Source organism: Vanessa tameamea, chromosome 8 (genome assembly GCF_037043105.1).
Source record: "Vanessa tameamea isolate UH-Manoa-2023 chromosome 8, ilVanTame1 primary haplotype, whole genome shotgun sequence".
NCBI lineage: Eukaryota > Metazoa > Arthropoda > Insecta > Lepidoptera > Nymphalidae > Vanessa > Vanessa tameamea.
Window position 1 is genome coordinate 1,555,098 of NC_087316.1, and position 19,194 is coordinate 1,574,291.

General features: G+C 38.3%; 2 protein-coding genes across 5 annotated transcripts in view; one reads left to right on the plus strand and one right to left on the minus strand.

The window, feature by feature from the left end:
- Window positions 1–588: 588 nt before the first annotated feature.
- On the plus strand, window positions 589–2,053 carry LOC113396247 (sesquipedalian-1). The gene is made up of 4 exons (XM_026634121.2): window positions 589–976; window positions 1,070–1,255; window positions 1,351–1,494; window positions 1,776–2,053. The coding sequence occupies exons 1-4, from the start codon at window positions 772–774 to the stop codon at window positions 1,931–1,933; spliced, it is 693 nt and encodes a 230-aa protein (XP_026489906.1). The 5' UTR covers window positions 589–771; the 3' UTR covers window positions 1,934–2,053.
- Window positions 2,054–4,060: 2,007 nt separating this feature from the next.
- The window catches only part of LOC113396260 (protein outspread-like), a 237,829-nt gene continuing 222,695 nt past the window's right edge, over window positions 4,061–19,194 (minus strand). For 3 of the 4 annotated variants that reach the window (XM_064215473.1, XM_064215472.1, XM_064215475.1), the window contains exons 7-17: window positions 16,039–16,167; window positions 15,769–15,926; window positions 15,248–15,601; window positions 11,557–15,135; window positions 11,310–11,479; window positions 11,058–11,225; window positions 10,780–10,932; window positions 10,316–10,412; window positions 9,629–9,701; window positions 6,577–6,681; window positions 4,061–6,104 (exon numbers count right to left, since the gene is read on the minus strand). In XM_064215473.1, coding sequence (XP_064071543.1) covers window positions 6,049–6,104; window positions 6,577–6,681; window positions 9,629–9,701; window positions 10,316–10,412; window positions 10,780–10,932; window positions 11,058–11,225; window positions 11,310–11,479; window positions 11,557–15,135; window positions 15,248–15,601; window positions 15,769–15,926; window positions 16,039–16,167 — 5,042 coding nt within the window. In that variant the 3' untranslated portion in view covers window positions 4,061–6,048. The remainder of the gene's footprint in view (window positions 6,105–6,576; window positions 6,682–9,628; window positions 9,702–10,315; window positions 10,413–10,779; window positions 10,933–11,057; window positions 11,226–11,309; window positions 11,480–11,556; window positions 15,136–15,247; window positions 15,602–15,768; window positions 15,927–16,038; window positions 16,168–19,194) is intronic. The other variant, XM_064215474.1, reaches the window with a different exon arrangement.

A 19,194-nucleotide genomic window follows, 5' to 3' on the forward strand; every position in this document is an offset into this window, starting at 1 on the left:
GAAACCCCACGGCTTATGTTAGGAGGATATTAATTTTATTAGAATAGATATGAAATTGGTCGTTTATAAATAATCCTAAACGTTACAAAATTAAAAAGCCTAAAACTTTTAGTCAACAGTTTGTTTTATATCTTAAATTTAATAATTATAATAAAAAGTAACAATTATATATAGCCATTTCATCAATAATTAATTATATAATTACACAAATGAAAGTAGACTTAATTGTAATTTACAAAAATTATAAATATAATATTTAAAAAAAAATGTATTTATCAATAGTAAAAAATTATATTTAAACTTGGTTCAAACCAGTGGCTTAGTTTTACGAAATACAGCTGGAGGCGGTTTAAGGTTTATTTGGTTATCGTCTCTAAATGTTGTAAAAAAATATACTTTGTCACTAATAAAAACGCTAAGCCTAATAGATTATTCAATTATATTCTTTAATTTTCCTTAATCTCTACATACATAAATTAGTCTGTATTATTGCAGATCTTTGCCTGTATGAGGTATTTGACACAGGAAAAAAATTAACTTGACTTAACGAGTTGACATTTGTAATGTTAAAGAAAATAAAAATTAAAAATAGAGTATGAATATGTCTAAGTTTATTTGATATCTAACAATTTTTTCATTGCTTGAAACTTGAGTTAAGTTAAAGATTGATATTTATAAAGTTTTTCGAATATGTACCTTCATTGTTGAAAGTCTTTGTGTTGACCTTACCTAATATATAGATCTATTAAGAATTAAGATCATTAAGGCAAAATGAAGATCAATGAGAAGAATTTATGTGCGTTCGCTTCATCAGCAACTCCAGTAGATCGTGAGGGATGGCTAGATATGAGAGGCGAAGTAGGAAAAAGCTACCAACGCAGATGGTTTACTTTGAAAGGAAATCTACTGTTTTATTTCGACAAAAAAGGAGATAAAGAACCAGTCGGTGTTATTATACTAGAAGGATGTACGATTGGTAAACTATTTACTATTATTTGTGCTAATAAAATGTTAATATTGTAATTCTATATTGAAACGAAATAGGTTTGATTTGTATACTGTTTTACAGAATTGACGGAAGAAGAGTCGTACAGTTTCAAGATAGTGTTCCACTGTGAAGGTGGACGTACATATTTCTTGTGCACAAACTCACAAGCCTCAATGGAAGCTTGGATGAAGGCATTGGCTTGTGCAAGTTATGATTATATGAAGTTGATGGTGGCTGAGCTGCAGAGACAGCTGGATGAAGCTCAGGGTAATAAAACAATACATTTTTATATCATTATTGTAATGTTTTTATTTAATGATTAACTACTTGAAAATGTATACATAAAATGGTTTAAATCACAGCTGAAGAGGCTGCCGAGGCTGCTGCATTAGTTACAGTCACATCTCCTGAAGATGAACCCAAGGTTCCACCCCGAGGTCAACGTTACAATCCCTTCAACAAAGCTCCTGAAGGAGAGACTAAAGCTGTGCCAGGGAGTAGACACCGTAAGTAAACTTGCACAATTATAAACTGCAGATCAAAATCTTAAGTAAATAATCATTTCTACAAGTCATAGTAATAACAGAGACATTGGTTGATATGGTATCGTTTATATGTGAACATCTTAATACCTAAAAGTGGATGAAGGGATAATAAAACCAAGCTTTTAATGGTCCACATAAGTTTTATTCTAATAATAATTATAATTATTTTCATGAAATGTTATTTTTTTACCCATGTTAAGGTATAGTAGATGTATCTTATACTTCCTAATAATTTATTTCAGATAAAGAGAGTGTGAAGTCAGAGCTTCCCCGTAAAAAGGTACCATTTCGCGATATCCACAAATCCTATGGTCGAAAGATCCTTTCAGATCGCAGCGAGTGGCGCGCGCGGCTGCGCATGCGCGATGATGCTGTCGAGCGACCTCTAATACAACTGTGAGGCTAAACACCTTAACACTGATATATGAAGATGATTCAATATCTCATTGCAATTGTAGTTTGAAGGTCGATGAAATCAGTTACAATTTGTATTACTTGGCAGTATTGAAGTAGTTGGCAAGATTTGAATATAAAAAAGCATCCATCTGATTGTAAATGATGTTGTTGTGATAATATTACATATATTTATTGAATATATACTTTGCATATACTTTTAAAGCCGTTACATCTTACAGATAGCAAGGTATAAATACACATACACCTTATACAACAATATTATTCTGTGAGAACTCACTTGGTACCCTATTGATGTATATTAATACATGTGTGGTTTGAATGTTAAAGTTATTGTAGTTACATTATGTTGTATGCATAATTGTCTAATTTCATGTTCATGGTCTGAGGTGAATTTAGAGTTTGTTGTGTCATTTTAGGTAGACATGAACATTGTCACAAGTACCTATTATGTATAAACATATTATGTTACCAACAAGCAAATAATAGCTCTGATTTTGTCTATCCTCTCTATGATGATATTTTCTCCCTCTCTGACTTTGATAATATTTATTTATTATTTTAATAATGTGTGTTTGTTGTCAATATCAAAATTTTATAGTTGAAATTTGTAATATATATCGCGAATGTTTAAAGTGTACAGAAACAAAGCTTTCATTGTAATAAAAGATGTCTTCAGAGTGAGTGGTTTACTGATGAAAATGTTTATCCATCTAGATCCTTATGTCATGAGTTTCTTGTAAAATATCTGCCCCGTGAATGCAATTCCTATTGGCTAATGAATTATAAGTTTACGGAACTAATGTATATCTATAGCTCAGATAGACAGCTTATACTTGTCAACCCTTTAAATAACAGTTACAGTCTTGATCATGTTGCTGTAAACATTATTTCAGTCCAGTCCACCTGACTGGTTTGTTTAAGATTTATCTATATCTTAAACTTTTTTTTTAGATTTGTCATTTATAATAAAGACAGACAGACAAGCAAATGGAGAACAATAAGTAGAATACTCTCAGTATTTTTATTTATACTACTGTTCGCCCTTTGGTTGAAGGTCGTCCGCAATCATATTTGAAAATTTGTTCCTCTGAATATTTTTGAAATTTAAAAGAAATCTTTAACTTTTTTAATATTCATAACTCTAAAGCCAGCAACTAGTGACCCAACAAAAAATAAATCATTTGACAAATATATGACATCTGGCACTCAACTGTTTCGTCTTTGCCCATTTATATTAGCGTTAAACAAAAAAAGATAAGCTAATTTTTTACCATGCTTGAAGCTTTAAACATATCATATTGTACTTATAAGCTAGGAACTGAAATTATAATTTATAAATAAATTTATTGTTAAGCTTGCTTGCCAATTTTATTTTATCAGGATAACGATAAATTAATAGTTTGTAATTTGAATTTATTATTTACGGACTTCATTTTAAGAATGTATTTGTTAATATATATATTATTATTATTCCTTTTTGTTTTTATTACACAACTTCTTTCATAGATATTTGTGTGTAGAGTAGAATATTCTTATAACAATATAAGGATTTATTTAACTTGTTATTTTCAGTGGTACAAATTTATGCAATCAATTTAAAGGCAGTCCATTTCCAACCATTTTTTTATCTCACTGTAAACACCGGAATACGAATAAAAAACCCGCGGTATGTGGATCTACAAATCCGAAGGGGGATTCCCGGGGTACTGAGAATCCACATAAGACCAGCGACGCCTAATGTAGCGGGCGGAGAAGGTGTGCGTCACGCTTTGCACACGTTGAACCGGTCTTTTACTATATAGCGGTGTCCTCCTCCAGTCAGGTCTAGCCATTTTCAAGTCATTGAATTGGACTAAGCGCAGAATTTCTCTGCTGATGACGATATTATAGTCAATTATAATAGTTTTAATACATATATTAATCAAATAAAAGTATTATTTTTTTACTTTAATTTTTGATATTGTAATTATTTTTGTTATTTATATATCTCCTCTTTGAATTGACTTTTATGAAATAATAAGTTATATTTAAGTTATTGAGTTGCAAATTAAATAATTATATTATAATGTGCTTTTATATAAGGCTGTTAAAAGGTCGAAATAAAACGATATTATTGTATTAAGTAGTTTATTTTAAAAATCTTTGTTATATAAACCAACACTTTACAACGTCAACTAAGACAATAAAGGGAGATAATATAGATACTAAGAGGCTACTGGTGTAACAGCGGTACACGAACAACGTCATCTTTTGTCAATAGATGGCGCTACTTGTGTCATATAACAGGGATGCCCATCCGACAGTCCGCGATTACACCAATAGTCGCAGTCAGTCGCGTTAAGACCTGCCAGTTGAAGCGCATATGCATCTAATTTTGGTATATCCCATAATACTAGACAATATTGAGCAAAATACACCGCAGCTATCATATGTCATTGTGATAAGGCATATTTTCGCTTGACGCTCCGACGCGGGTGAACTATACATAACAAGGTGAAATCGATGAGTGGAAGACCGTTCGAATGCCCAGTTCGGAAAACATGGTAACAAACACACGCGGTGACATGTGACCCATCGCACACGACGCCCGGGACCAACCAGTAACGCCGGGTCATTAATAAACCTATCGATACGAATATCGATTCGATGCCATGTGCGATACAACACTAAAACGAAACACAAGGTGACAATGTCAAACTTTAAACTTCTAAAATAAAGTGTTAATATTTAAAAAAAAAAAAATAATATAATATGCCTAAAATACACACCCGTTACAGTATATTTTTAAAATCGTTAATTTTAAACTTAAAAAATCCAATGATTTTAATTTTGTAACAGGTCATTGAAAACATGCCTTTAGAATTTTTCTAACTCGAATATATCTCCCATTTCCGAATACATATGTGAGTATAATAACTATTTATAAATCTACAAAAATCATAAACAAGGTTTTCTAAACACTAGCGAGACACAGCGATTAACTGTCGCTCATTACAACAATATTCGTTCCAACGATCATTTAGCTTTTTATACTTCAATACAAGTTCAATTCAAAGTCTAAAAAAATGTTTTTGTCAAATTACTACAAACAACGTTTGCCATTTTGATTTTTTTGTTTTTAACGAAAATTATATAATTTTATCTGGGCTCATTTAGTACTTTGAAATTGAGCATTTTCATATAGCCTTTTATAGCTCTGGCGCGTTAACTATCTCAAAAAAAAAAACATATAAATCCACCCGAGAGTACATAGCTGTGTCTCCGAATATACCGCGAAACGCGAACGTCAAAAAAAAAACTCATAAATAAGAAATATTTGGTAACAAACTCCTTATAAGATAAATTAACAGCAAACTGCACGAAACGACTGGTTACAAAAGATGAGCGGACTTGAGTATTTACACATTGTTAAAATTTTACACAATCAATACATCACTAACCCGAATCTACCGCTAAGAAGGAAAGTCCGTGGGATGGAATAGCTTTGACTTTATGAATTTTAAAATTACGCTATTCTGAATAAAACAATTTAATAAAACTGTACGACTCCGAGAATTACAAGAAAATGTCAAGCGAAGGAAAAAACTATCGAGTCCAAAACAGCATAATTCTAAAACAATTGTGAAGAATGAAAATATCGAAAACAATATACACTCTATAGTTAATTAAAATTAAGTAAAAAAAAAACAAACAAAGTTATATACAAGTTTTGTGGTGGGTGGGAGTTAAAAGTTCTGGCCACTTCTCGCAGAGGAAGGACATTTTTGGTCTTAGTCAATAACTTAACTATAAATATTTAGAGAATACATTTTCAATATATTAATGTAACAATACATCGTTAAATCAAATACGCTTAAAGCAGATGAGAAATTATAGGTTTTCTCTCGTTTCTCTCAACGAGGATCTACAATTCCACACCTCCGACGTCATTCCAATAGAACCGTTAATACGTCGCCGTAAAGTTTAATTTCGATCAATAGATCGGATACAATATACGTACAATTATATCTATAAGTACGTTCTCAGACAGGGTGAGGTTATCGTCAAGCTAAGTGGCCGGTGCAGCGGGGGGGCGCGTCGGGGGGGGGGGGGACGTCGTTACGCTTCGAAGCGCTTCTTGCGCTCGGCGACGACGCCGGCCAGCGGCTTCAGTTCTGCGGACAACCAGCTTATTGTAACAACGACAGCCAATCGTATCATAGAAGGAAAGGACGAATGATTTACTCGGCCATATAATATTACAGAAACAATACCGGTTTATTTTTTATCACCGAGTGCTAAATAAACACGACACGAAGTCGCAACGTGCGATGACTTGCTTTAATTTGTAATTAATGTCGTATCGGCGATGAAAGAAAACATCGTGAGGCAACCTGCACGTGTCGGCCGGATTTTCGACATTTATATGTCCATAAACTGGCAACACTTGTACAACGCCGTAGAAGCTTTAAACCTTAAGACATTTACTGAATTATTTTCAATGATAACCTCGTGGTCATAATTCGTAAACCATTTACACATTGAAAATATTTATAGGTAGTATACAGTTTCTTTCCCTTATATATTTAAAGCCATGGTTATGCTAGCCTTAAAATTAATAAATAATGGTTAGTTTAGGTTAGGTACCTGTACGGGGGACAGCTGCAGGTTTCTCGACGTGTCGGTCTTGGAGTACTGCAGGCCGGACCCGCGGGCTCTCGACTCCAGCGAGCTCGACCGTGACGACTTCCCCTAAAATACCGAATTTTCATTATAAATAATTATTTTGTATACAACATAATCAGTTAAAGGTAATTTATTATGTATATACATTAAATAGAGGGAACATACCCAACAACAAGGAAAAACAAAATAATGATTTAATTTTAGTATGGTCTTTCCTCACCTTTATTTACAGTACAATATAACCAATTAATTATATGTGTTATTTATCATAATATAAAAAACACATAGAATACACAAATTATATGTAAATGGCATTGTCCTAATAAAAAAACCAAAATGTCTCATGAGTTTGAAAAAAATATATTTAGTGAATAATTAAAAAAAAGTTATTGCTAATTAAACCACCATGCAAGTAAATACTTATGTAGAGCACACACGAAAACCATTCCTCTCAATATTTATACACAATAAAATTATTAAAATGACAAAACCAACGAAAATTCATGCAACGTATTATTATGAATGCTAAATATGATTATTTTAATTTTCGAAATCCATCATTTCAATGTTAAGAAAATTGATATTTTTTATATGTTTTAAATTTAGAAAATGGTTATGTATACATTTCTAAATTCAATACATATGTTTATTTTTGTTTCACAATTATTTTTTGTTGCATATGACAACACCACTTTTAGCATCATCTAACCCCCACCTATGGTCGGAGTATTTTTTTGTTAAATTTAAACTTTTTATTACTAATTTTACTGTGATTTTGATTGAATTTAGAGGCACATCCAACATCAGACTACGGTCAGCATGTTTTTATTTCTCAGTAGCATTTCAGAATTACCTACAATCTTAATGCCTTTTGTTTTTTTGATAGTCGTGTGCCAGTTGTGTACAATTCAAAACTGAATATCACAGATCTATTTCGGTTAAATATTTCTACCCGAGTCGTCAAGATTCATGGAACTAAATTAACCTAGCCTTAAATTGCATTATAATTGTTCCTAGAAAACTCTTAGGTTTTAAAGGAATTTCGGCTTATTTTGAGTTATCTGTTATTAATCTCTAATAAATGTCTTACATGCTTGTAAATTGGCTTACTGATGCATCATAAACTCTTTATAAAAATCATATTATTATATTTAAGGCACTGTCCTTGCAATACTATTATAAATTTAAGTTTCCATTTGTTTAAAAGGAAGGAAATTTAAGGGTTTTCCTTATAAACTGCCTGCATATGTTTTCCCATATTAGGTATGTATTACTCATGATTTATTAGAAAACTTGTATACTTAATAATAGTGTAACGATGACTTTGAATACTGTTTGCAAATTACAAATAAATTTTCCTTGTATGTAAATAAGATCAAGATCTGGTTTGAAAGATAACTTAAGACAGTATGGTAATTGGTGCGCGCTTTATACAGGTGACTTTGAAATCAACTAAACCTATTTTACGTATTATTAAGCTATATTTTAAACTATTCAAAATCAACTAATACAACAAATAACGAATACAAATTTCTAAGGACTAATATTCTTTAACTTGCGTGTCCCGCAACGACTCGAAATAGATGATTGTTGATATGAATTTTCTTTATCAGTTCGTAACATTGTATTAATTTTATTGTTACTGGTTTTTTCATGGTAAATGTAACGTAAATATGATTATTATTTATATATATAATATTAAAAATATACAGACTGCCCACTGATGGTAAGTGGTCACCACCACCCAAAGACATAAACACTGGAAGAAATATTAACCATCACCAATGTGTTAAGATGTTATGTCCCTCGTGCCTGTAGTTGCACTGGCTCACTCACTCTTCAAGCCCGAACCCAACAATACTAAGTATTGCTGTTAGGTGGTAGAGTATGTGACGAGTGGGTGAGTGACTTGCTCAAAATGTTACCATCAAGTGAGTACCACTAATTGCAATTAGCATCATGAAGACATATTTGTATAGGATGCTAATGGCAACATTCAGGATAGTTAAATCAATTAAACTAATATATAAATGATCACGTTGTCAAATATGTTTAAATATGAAGCAGATTTAATTAAAAAAAAATTGTTTAAATTCTATATTTACAACGGTTTTTCACTTGATCGAACACAGCTTGTGTTCTATGCTTTGTAAAATATTTGGACAGACGCAATTTAAATACTTCTGAGATATCTGCCGGCTAATGTTTTTAGTGACGATATTTTTCACTTAAATCAAGCGAATAAACAAGAGAATATTTTTTTTCACACACAACACCCAAAGCGATGTATTATTAAATCATTTACAACGGTAAAAATATATGAGACCTATTTTTTCGACAATAGTTTATATATTCTGCAAATTAATTTAATAATGAGTATAATGTCATGAATAGATATGATAAAATGATCCCAAAATAAAATGTAAACGATGAATATCAAAGTTGTGAGTAAACAACACACAACCGTAACGTGTAGTGTTTTAGGGTAGTTTTTAGGCCTCGTGTCTGTACCTACTGTTATTATTATTATATATATTTTATAATTAGCAAATGTATTTAATAAATCTGACTGAGGTCTGTATAATCAAATCTTCTATTGTCTTGTGTTGGCATTAATGAGTACTATTTAATGTATCACCATTTTTAATTCGTCGTCCTCAAATCTCATTCCCTCACTGGTACATATTTACTCGAATAATACAGAATAATTTTAAAGACGGGTCTATAATATTGAAAATTCTGAGTCCTGTGTAACCCAGCCTATCAAGTGAGAGTGAATCAGGGATGTAAGGGACCATTCATTTATTACGTAAGACTATTTTCGCTTGTTTTTGACGCCCTCCCCCCCTATAATAAGAAAAAAAAAGAATAGGCCGACCCCTTCCCCCACTGTTTAATATTTATTACGTAAGAATCTAAATGAAGAAATGAATACACATTTGGTTTATTTTAATGTTTGTTTCAAAGAATCAAGAGCAGTAGAGCAGTAGAGTGTGAGCGAGTGGTGAGTTACCTGCGGCGGAGTGGCCCTGCCAGGCGGCTGCCAGGCGGCGCAGATGTGCCCACAGCGGCGCCTCCGACCCATGCTGTTAGTGCCCGCCACGTCAACCACGCCAATGCAATACAGTGGACAGACTTACGAACTACTCGTATGTGATCGCGCGAATTGATCGTTTCATTCGAATCTAATTCAACTATGCGAATTTCGATACTATAAATTTGAAATATTAAGTTTTTTAAATATATTTTTCAAAGTTTAATTTTGCAGCAATTGTTTACTATGACTTGTGAAATTATGAAAAAAAAAAAAAAGATTCCAATATATTTACTAATAATTTTATAACAAAATAAACAACTTAATAAAAAAAATATCGCATAAATAAGTTATCAAATCAACAAAGCCAGTTTTCAAGCTCGGCACAGTTCAATTTGTGCGATCAAATCACTTCGAACCCTACGAAAGCGAAGGTTTAAATGTATATACATTGTGCTCGGTATCTGATCTACGTGAGTGCAAATATTACTCGTCCCAAATATTCACTTGTGACGTTTGTATGAATAGCAATGAAAATGTTACGGGCTCATGACGTCATGCAAGCGTGGAGCGGTCTACTTCGCTCAGTAGTTTAAGCGGTATTTATAAAAAAGCCTATATAAGCGAGTCTGAGATCTGCGCCAGATTAAGGAAAGCTTTATGTACCGGTGCAGTATCCTCGATGAGTTGCGCGAGTGTGGAAGCTTCCGCGTTCTTCATTTCATTCGCTTCGGACATTATATGCGCTCGGAGCTGTTTGTTTCTGTAATGTTAAATTTGCTGCGTTAAATAGGAAGGTCAAATAGGAAAATCTATAATCAGTTTAATTACTTCGTGGTTTAATTATTGTGATCTTTTAGAAACATTTATTAATAAATATTGCAATTGAATGATATTTTGTTTATTTATGCGAATACAAACACAAAGTGAATTATCCCTAATGATTTTTCTCTCATTTTATTTTATCGTTTGGAATGAAATGATATCAGCGATCCCTGTGGATCGCTGTGGCAAATGTATTATAAGCATCGCTCTGCTGATCGGTAAGTGAGTCTCAACTCTTCAAGTTCTAGTTATTTCCATAATTGCTGACAAATACGAATCAAATATTTATCGACAGAAAGAGTCACCTGGCGTCGAGCTGCATGATGTGGTTGTGCGCGTGCGCGAGCTGCGCGCTGGCCGCCGACAGCCGCTCCTCCAGCGCCGCCGACTCCACGCACTTCACGGAGTACTTCTCCGACAGCGACAGGATCTCACGTCTGATCTCCTCCATTTCTTGTCTGTAATCGCGAGCATCACCACTGAGAATACCGAACTGAAGCGTCAACTTCACGATGTCTAACGATCGGGAGAACGGTACTCGTTCGAAAGTATCGAGTCGGAGTCCCCAGCGGGCGGAACGTACTGGTGGCGGGAGCTGAGCTGGCCGAGGTCGGGCGCGCCTCGCGACAGGAACTCGGCCTTGAACTTGTCCACCTCGCGCCGCACCTCGCTCTCGTGCGCCTTGCGCATCGCGTCCAGCGCCGCCAGCGTCGCGCGGGTCTCCTCCGCCAGCGCCTGCTCCTTCTCGAGTCTGCGAACGCCCAATCATGTACCAACTTTTCTCTCGGTCGCGAACGATCGCGCGAGGGAGGCATCGCCCCGCAGAGAAACCTACCTGAGCTGCTCCCTCTCGGCGCGGTGCTTGTCCTCCATCTCGCGCACGATCCGCCGATGCGAGCTCTCCATGGCCAGCAGGCCCTTCTCGCACAGTGCACGAAGCTGCTCGATCTCCTGCTGGTATCGCGCGCGCAGGCTGTCGCCGTGAGTGTCCGCCGCCACCGCACTCTGCAATGGAAATCGTCGTCAGGACGGGTGACAAGAGGACAACGACACCGGCCTCGCTCGTCAGCGCCCAATACTACCTGGTAGGCGGCGCGGAGGCTGTCCAGCTGCACCGAGTACTCGGAGTCGAGCGCGGCGAGGCGGCGCTGCAGCGTGCGCGCGCGCTCCCTCAGCGCGGCGCGCTCCCGCTCGTGCTGCGCCTGCAGCTGCGCGCGCGCACGCCGCGCCGCCGCCAGCGCCGCCGCCTGCTGCGCCAGCGCGCACTCGCCGCGCGCGCGCTCCGCCGTGAGGCGCTCCAGCGCGTCCTGCAGGCGCGCGCACTGCGGGCACTGCAGCGCCTCGACGCGGCGCCGCAGCGCTTCCATGCGGCGACCGACGTCGGCGCCGCCCGCGCCGCCCGCCTCGTCGTCGTCCGCGGCCTCGTCGCCCGCGAGCCGCCGCTGCGCGGCCGCGACGGCCGCCTCCACCCGCTCGAGGCTCTCGCCGATCTTCATCGAGTCGTCACTGTTGCCCGAACAGTCACTGGAGAAGAGCGCTCGGCACTCGGTCGAGAAGTGCTGGAACAGGTAGACGAACTCCGCCTCGAGCGCGGGGTCCGTCTCCAGCGAGGAGATGGCGTCGTCGGCCCGACGGAGCGCGTCGCTCGGCTCGGAGGCGCGGTAGGTGCCCTCGACGACGGCGACGCGCGCGTCCACCAGCGCCTTCTGCGCGAGGACGTCGGCCAGCTGCTGCAGTAGCGCGCGGCTGTCGAGTCCCGGGGAGCCCTCCTTGCGGCGGTCGGCGGCGAGGCACTCGCGGTAGCGGGCGGCGATGTCCCGCACGGCGGCGTCCATCTCGCAGCGCAGGTGGTCGTGCGCGGCCTGCCACCACAGCTCCAGGTCGGCGCGCTGCTGCGCGGACAGCGTGAGGCGGGCGCGGCGCGCGGCGTCCAGGCGGCCCTCGCACAGCTGCGCGGCGCGGGCCAGCGCGCGCGCCACCTCGGCCTGCACCAGCTCGGCGCCCAGCGCGTCCCGCGCCGCCGCCCACGCCTCGCGCACGCGCGCCGCCTCGGCGTTGGAGCGCTGCTGCTCGAAGTCGGCGTCTGCGGGCGCGGCGTAGCTGAGCGTCTCGCTGGCGAGCGCGGAGCACAGCTCGGTCAGTTTCTCCGACTTGTATTTGTCGACGGCCTCGGCGACCTCCCTCTGCGAGGCCTTCAGCGCCTCGAGGTCCGCGCTTTCGATGATGACCTCCGATCTCCTCGACTCGGAATCGCGGCTGCTCGCTATGACGTCGATCTTTCGGGAGAGTATCCTCGCGAGGTAGTCGAGGGAGCTCTTGGTGGCGGACGAGACTCGCCCACCGTCGCCGTTGATCTTAGACTTAAGGTTATCGATTAGTTGACTAGTTTCGTTTATTTCAGACTTTATTAATCTAGCGAAGAATCTACTCCCGTTCGATGATTCCAGAGCCTCTTGTATTCGGCCCACTAGGATCGCTTCGTAAGCTAGCTTCTCTGCTAGAATTTCTAAGCTCTTTCTCTGTGTCAGCTCTCCGGCTTCGTAGAGCGCCGCCTTCTTTTTAGATATCTCTAGTAGTTTCGTTCTCAACTGTTCCTCGAGTTGAACGACTACCTGTGCCACGTTATCGTTGACATCTTCCCCGGCCTGTTGGCGCTCAGAGGAGTCTATGATGCACTTGTCGAAACATTCCTGTAATCTTTTGCTGACATCCATCAAGCATTTTTCCATCGATTTAATGCTGTATTTCTTTTCAACGCTCGGGGAAGGCGATCGCCTTGATTTAGCCGCTCGCATTGCACTCATTTGGCATAAGCATTCGTTAACTTTATTTCTCGAATGTATAACGACGTTTTCAAGACTCTGAAGTCTGTCTAAGAGATGTCTCTGTGATTGTGTGCCCACGGTTGAACTTTCCGGACTATCATTACTTAAGGGACTCTCGGTCGACCTCGTTATTGGACTTAACGACTGGGTGATGGATTCGCATGAATTCGTTACATCTCGGCGATGTTCTAGAGCAGAAGCCACTTTGGTTTCAAGCGAACTTAGTCGGACTAGCATTTTCATGGGTTCTGAGCTCGTAGCACTGTCTAAGGACTTTCTTCGTAATCTTGCAGCTAATCTTTTCATCCTTTTTTCGTCTGTAACGCTATCCGTTTTGGATACTTTTTCTTTGGCTGGCGACGCGCTTTTTGAAGGCGAGTTAATGGTGGGTACAGGTTCTCCTGTTTCTAACATTGTGATTTTATTTTCTAATTCTGTTAATTTCTCCTCTACTTCTTTACCCAACGTAAACGATTCTCTGCCCTTTAAAGATAAACTACGTCGTTTTTCTCTGGACTCCGTTTTTTGTATCTTATGTTTTAAAGTCCGAACTTGCTTATCCGAAGCTGTAAGTTTTTGTGTTAAATCTAATATACGAGCCGCCAATAAATCAATTTCGGATCTGCTGCACTGCTCTCTTAGCTTCATTTCATTTCTCAATTTCATATTGGTTACCTCCAGCTCATCATACATGTTATGTGATTCCCGGAGTTCTCTTTTCATGGTTTTGATTTCTTGGATTGCCATTAAGAATCTGTTCCTTAAATCTGCATATTCTTCGATCAGTCTATTTTTCTCCAAAGACTCGAGATTTAAGTCTTGATTAATGTTACTGAGATCACTGAGTGAACCGATGCTTTTTCTTTTTTCTCTTGTCGGTGATTCTGCTATAATTTTACCTTCCAACTCTCTTATTCTAAGATAAAGATTATCATTTTCTTTAATATTCTTTAATAGCCTTTCATTTAGTTCGTTCAACTCTTTTTGTAACTGTTTTATTGTCTCCTGTGCTGTCGTCAATTGACTTGTCAATAGCTCACAATGTTCAGTTGATTCTTTTAAAAAGTTTTGTGTCTCTGTTAGCTTGTTTTCCCACATCGTTTTGTCTTGATTGTACATTTGTTTTATTGCATCCAAATTCTCAGCTTCCTTCGTCCTGACAGATAATTCTTCTTCTTTCTTTTGTAATGTTATAACCAACTCTTCCATTTTCTTTTCTCTTAACGCGGCATCTGCCTTTAGTTTACGTAGTCTCGCTAATTCCGATTCTACAGCGTTAACATCATTCAATGCTAATTTTAATTGCTTTCGCAAGTCTTCGATTTCGATCGTTTGCTTGTCGATAGTTGAAATGTAGCTACGTTTTCTGGGTTCATTTGGTTTCTCGTTTTCGTCAACCTCATCAATAGGGAGGTCTTTTTCTTTGGTAGCATCTATTTCATCTTTATCGGTTTTGTCGCTTTTAGGTTGTGTTTGCTGGCAACCTCTGGCACGTACCTTTTCTTTGACTTTGGAAATTGGAGTTCGATTAAGTATAGGTGATGGCGGAGGCTGAGAGCCAACATCTCCCCAATCTGCACTATCTCTGCGTCCTCCTTCGGATGCTGTTCTGTATTCTTCGTCCGAGGAGAATGGCCCCGACTTTGCCGTGTTTGGAGTGATGGGTGTAATCGGAGATGTTGATGATTCAGATGTCTGATCAACTGCGTCCTCTCGCAATATTAGAGAAAGTGGCCCAGAGTCTGGTAATCCAGCCGTCCTTCGCATGGCAGAGACCCAATTAGCTCTGATTCCTGCTGTAACCGCTGACAAAACGATGTGTTTTCCATCCCAAGTCTACAAATACAACATATAGTATGATAAGTTACTGCTAATTTCTAATTAATATAATATTAAGTGACTAAAAACATAAAATAACATAAATTTAGAACGTTTATTTTCAAATTACCTCAGTTTCAAACGCGTAGCCGTTGGTGGAAGCAGATGATGGTAACTCCACGACCCGCGAAATACCGCTAAGATCTATAACCCCATCCATCAGCCCTCTATGTTCTGCGTGGGGATCTCGGAAGTATAATAAGGCAGCTCCTCGTAAGACGAACCAATGTCTAGACCAACCACCAGCTCCTCTTCGTTGAAGCCACCCAGCTCTTGCGTGCAGAAGCCTTTCAGCTGGTAGTTCTACTCTGCCTCCTTCGGTGGTCTCCGTTGTCTCTACTGTATCTGTAGGTTCGCTTCCTTCGCTTGCTGAACTAGTGATTCCTTCATCAGGAGGTGGACCACCATCCGGTGAACCTCTTGCCTAAAAAAGTTTAAAATTTACCTATTAAAAAAGCTGTAGATATTCTAATATCTATCTTATAAGCATATAATTTCATAGGGAATATATATGAATACTTACATTAGCTGGAACAGCTATTTTGGTATTAATAGGTTTAAAATTGAATAGACGCTTTAATGAACACTTACTGGTAGTCTGTCTGGTGGCGGTAGTCTCGTAGGTCTTTCGAGTGTAGGTGGGAGCGCGCGACGAGAGCGCGGTCTAGTTAGTGATGCAGCAATATCGCGTAATTGTTCATCATACTGTTGATGCTGTTGCTGCAGTAACGGTGATCGTACTACATTGGCTGCAAAGATATATTGAGATACAATAAGAACACGTTGTACCCTAATCAGCTTTTGCTTAAGTGACTACGACAACGGTTGTACGTTTTTTTGGATTCGTTATAAAGGGCACACCTTCATCAGTGGAAGGAGTCGTCGCAGGTTCAGGCCACGTATCCCGGCGGCGCGAGCGAGCCTTCTCCTCGCCGTTGATCTTGTCCCGTGTCGGTGGTGACGCAGATGACACTGGTTGGTCGTTGTACACTGAAACGAACATCATAAAGATCGATATCGCTATAAGAGTTGTAATAGTTGTAACAAAAATCACGTGGTTTACATTTCGGTAAACGATAACGTCCACTTCGTTATCAACCAAACAGTTTTCGTATGATGTATTGTTTGAAGAGAGATCGAGCCAGTGTTATAACCAGCATAAGATACGTATACAAGTGATATAACGATAGGATAATACATAACCAATTCCCTACCAACTGGCCTATTTTCATACTTATCACGTGATGACGATGATGATGACGTCATGATTGACATAGGCCAGGGCGTTAATTCTCAAGGGAGACTATGATATTGCAGCAGGCCTTATAATAGTGACCAAGTGAGAGTTCAAATACAAGTATTCTCTCATAATCCGATGGGACAGCACGTCCGACATGACTGAGAAGACACGGGATTCTGTCATCGTCAACCTCCTGATTTCCAAGATAGGAAAGTATATTAACACTTCCAGACTCCAGGCTGCTATTGACAATTTATCGACATTGACCCTATTAACTTTTTACTACGCGACCCGGCACAGCCCAAGGATTTATAAGGCTTTATAAATTGACTTCCAGATCAACGAGGCAATAGATAGGTCCATAAAGAACGTTTTCTTGATAAAAGTAAAATATCTTTGTTGGTGAAAATAAGTTAAAATGTAAAGAATTTATTATCAGGGCAAAATTAAATGAAGAATAGGTTCATATAAATCCTTTTTTTGTTTTAAAATATGAAGAGATGGTAGATATCTAGGGTAAAGAAACTTTAAATTACCTAGACCGACGCAAACAGGATATTTGACCTTAAGGATTTTCCAGCATATTTTTACTCATTTAAATTGACTTGTGAGTTTTATTATTTTATCGATACGACTTTCATTCCAGGGCCTTAAAATAATAATCAATGTATAATAAATCGCCTTGTCATTACATATTGCCTGAGGCTTATATCATTTTCGATGAGAGACCAGATATGTATTTTAACGCAGGCAGAGTTACCACTTGAAGGAAGGTTGTCGCTGCGTTGGGGCAACATCGGCCGGGCATCGAATCGAGATAATTGATGGAATCCCGCAACGACCAGATCGCGTGCCAAGGTCGCAAGAGAAAAAAATAAAGATATGCGCCCTTACAGACGATTATTTACGAGCAAAGGAACCGTCACACAGACCGCAATATCTCTAAATTTTTAATATGTGTGCAGAACTATACTTTCATATTAAAATCGTGGATTTCACAAATACGAAAATTATTGTTAAAAAACTATTTAACATGAAAATAACAGCTGGACGAACAGAAACGACTTGTTATAAAGTTTACAAAGTACCACAATGTATTTTTTAAATTGTAACTATGTATTTGATAAAGAAACTTGAATTGATGAACTTGAAATGATTTTATCGTAGATTTTTTTCCATTTACCGTGTATAATAATTATCCCTAACGATTGTGTCAGGTCCTTTACGGGGCTATTGTAACAGACCACGACTCTGGCGATCAAATAATATAAATGAACGTGTCATTATGCGAAATTGTGGAGCCGCTCCGTCAAAACATTTAACTTGATGCGCACGCGATTATTCTCGACAAAAAAAACACAATTTATCCCTCAAAGAGCGTAAAATTTTACAAAATATAGCAATTGTAGTTAATACACCCACTTAATAGACATTCTTTTAACGACTATAAATAAAATAAAATAACATGAGACAAAGACGAGAAATATCACAATAATGTCGCTATAAATGATAAAATTAATTATTGATTTCATTAAGTTTAACTAATTCACATTAATTCGGCCAAACCTTTTATAGTTTGTATATATATATAGTGTATACAAATAGGTAACCTGATGGTTATAGGTCAGCGCTCGGAAATATAAACTATCCCGTATGCCAATGTGCCAGAAACTTTTAAAGTTACACTGGCTCACTTGTCTTTCAAGCCGGTATACAACAATAATTATAATTGATGTTTGGCGGTAGAATATCTGATGAGTGCGTGGTACGACCTAGGACGGGCTTGTACAAAGTAAGTATATATCCCCTTATACCTATATATATATGATATTAATTTCTAAATGCAGATAAAACATTTAATCCTTTTTAAGTCAGCAGTCAGATGATAACCAAATTGGCCCCATTTCCTATTTAAATGGACAACACTCCTTCTAGAGGCGATATTAATCGACAAAACAAACAAAATGGCGTCAACGCGTTCGCGCGCTTTGTCGGCGCTCGCACAGATATGTTCCCATTTATACCCCTTTATAGAGACATATTATTATCTGTGGAACTTGTAAATCATCATTAAGAGTGGAGCTGTAAATGCTTGCGTTTATAGTTCTAAATGCGACGAGTTATTATTTTGCATATTAATTCTTTATTAGCAATTAAACTCGAACGTTCATTGCTTTCTTGGAATCGACATCAAGGTCGATATTATTCAAATATAGAATGCTCGGAGAAAGTACGAGAACTTTTTGGATACGACAGATCAGTTCGCATAATTATTCGATATCGTAATTAATAATCAATACATACATATCTCTGTTATTTAGGCTAGAGCCATGGACTATCGTCTTATTTTATTTTCAATGCTTTCAAATATTTCATTTAAAGTCTGAATATGGGTCCGAATTGCCGGAATGACTACTATTGAAATATCGTTTATTTCCGGCAGCTAGTCAGTACTTAGTCTTTATTTAACTTCAACATGTGTGGATCAACTTATGCAACTGCTTTTTGTGTTGAAATTTTGCACACATATTTGGTTCTGATGACAATATAGTTATGTATATAATGTATTTATAAAATTTGTTTTGATAAAATTATTAATTACGATACATGATTCAGATGAAAAGTCACATCGTTAACAAATCGACGCCGTCATATGTATCTACATAAAATAATTGTCGTGGTCATCATTTTATTTGAATGCTTGCAAAATTACTGTCTGCGATTAACACGGAATAGTTATTGAAATTATTTTCTGATGTTAGATATTATTATTTATG

Bases quoted from the DNA above. Each gene is read 5' to 3' on its own strand.
- LOC113396247 (XM_026634121.2), top strand. From the start codon at position 772: ATGAAGATCAATGAGAAGAATTTATGTGCGTTCGCTTCATCAGCAACT. The intron at 1,256-1,350 runs GTAATAAAACAA...TTTAAATCACAG, and splicing joins ACAGCTGGATGAAGCTCAGG to CTGAAGAGGCTGCCGAGGCT. The intron at 1,495-1,775 runs GTAAGTAAACTT...AATTTATTTCAG, and splicing joins TGTGCCAGGGAGTAGACACC to ATAAAGAGAGTGTGAAGTCA.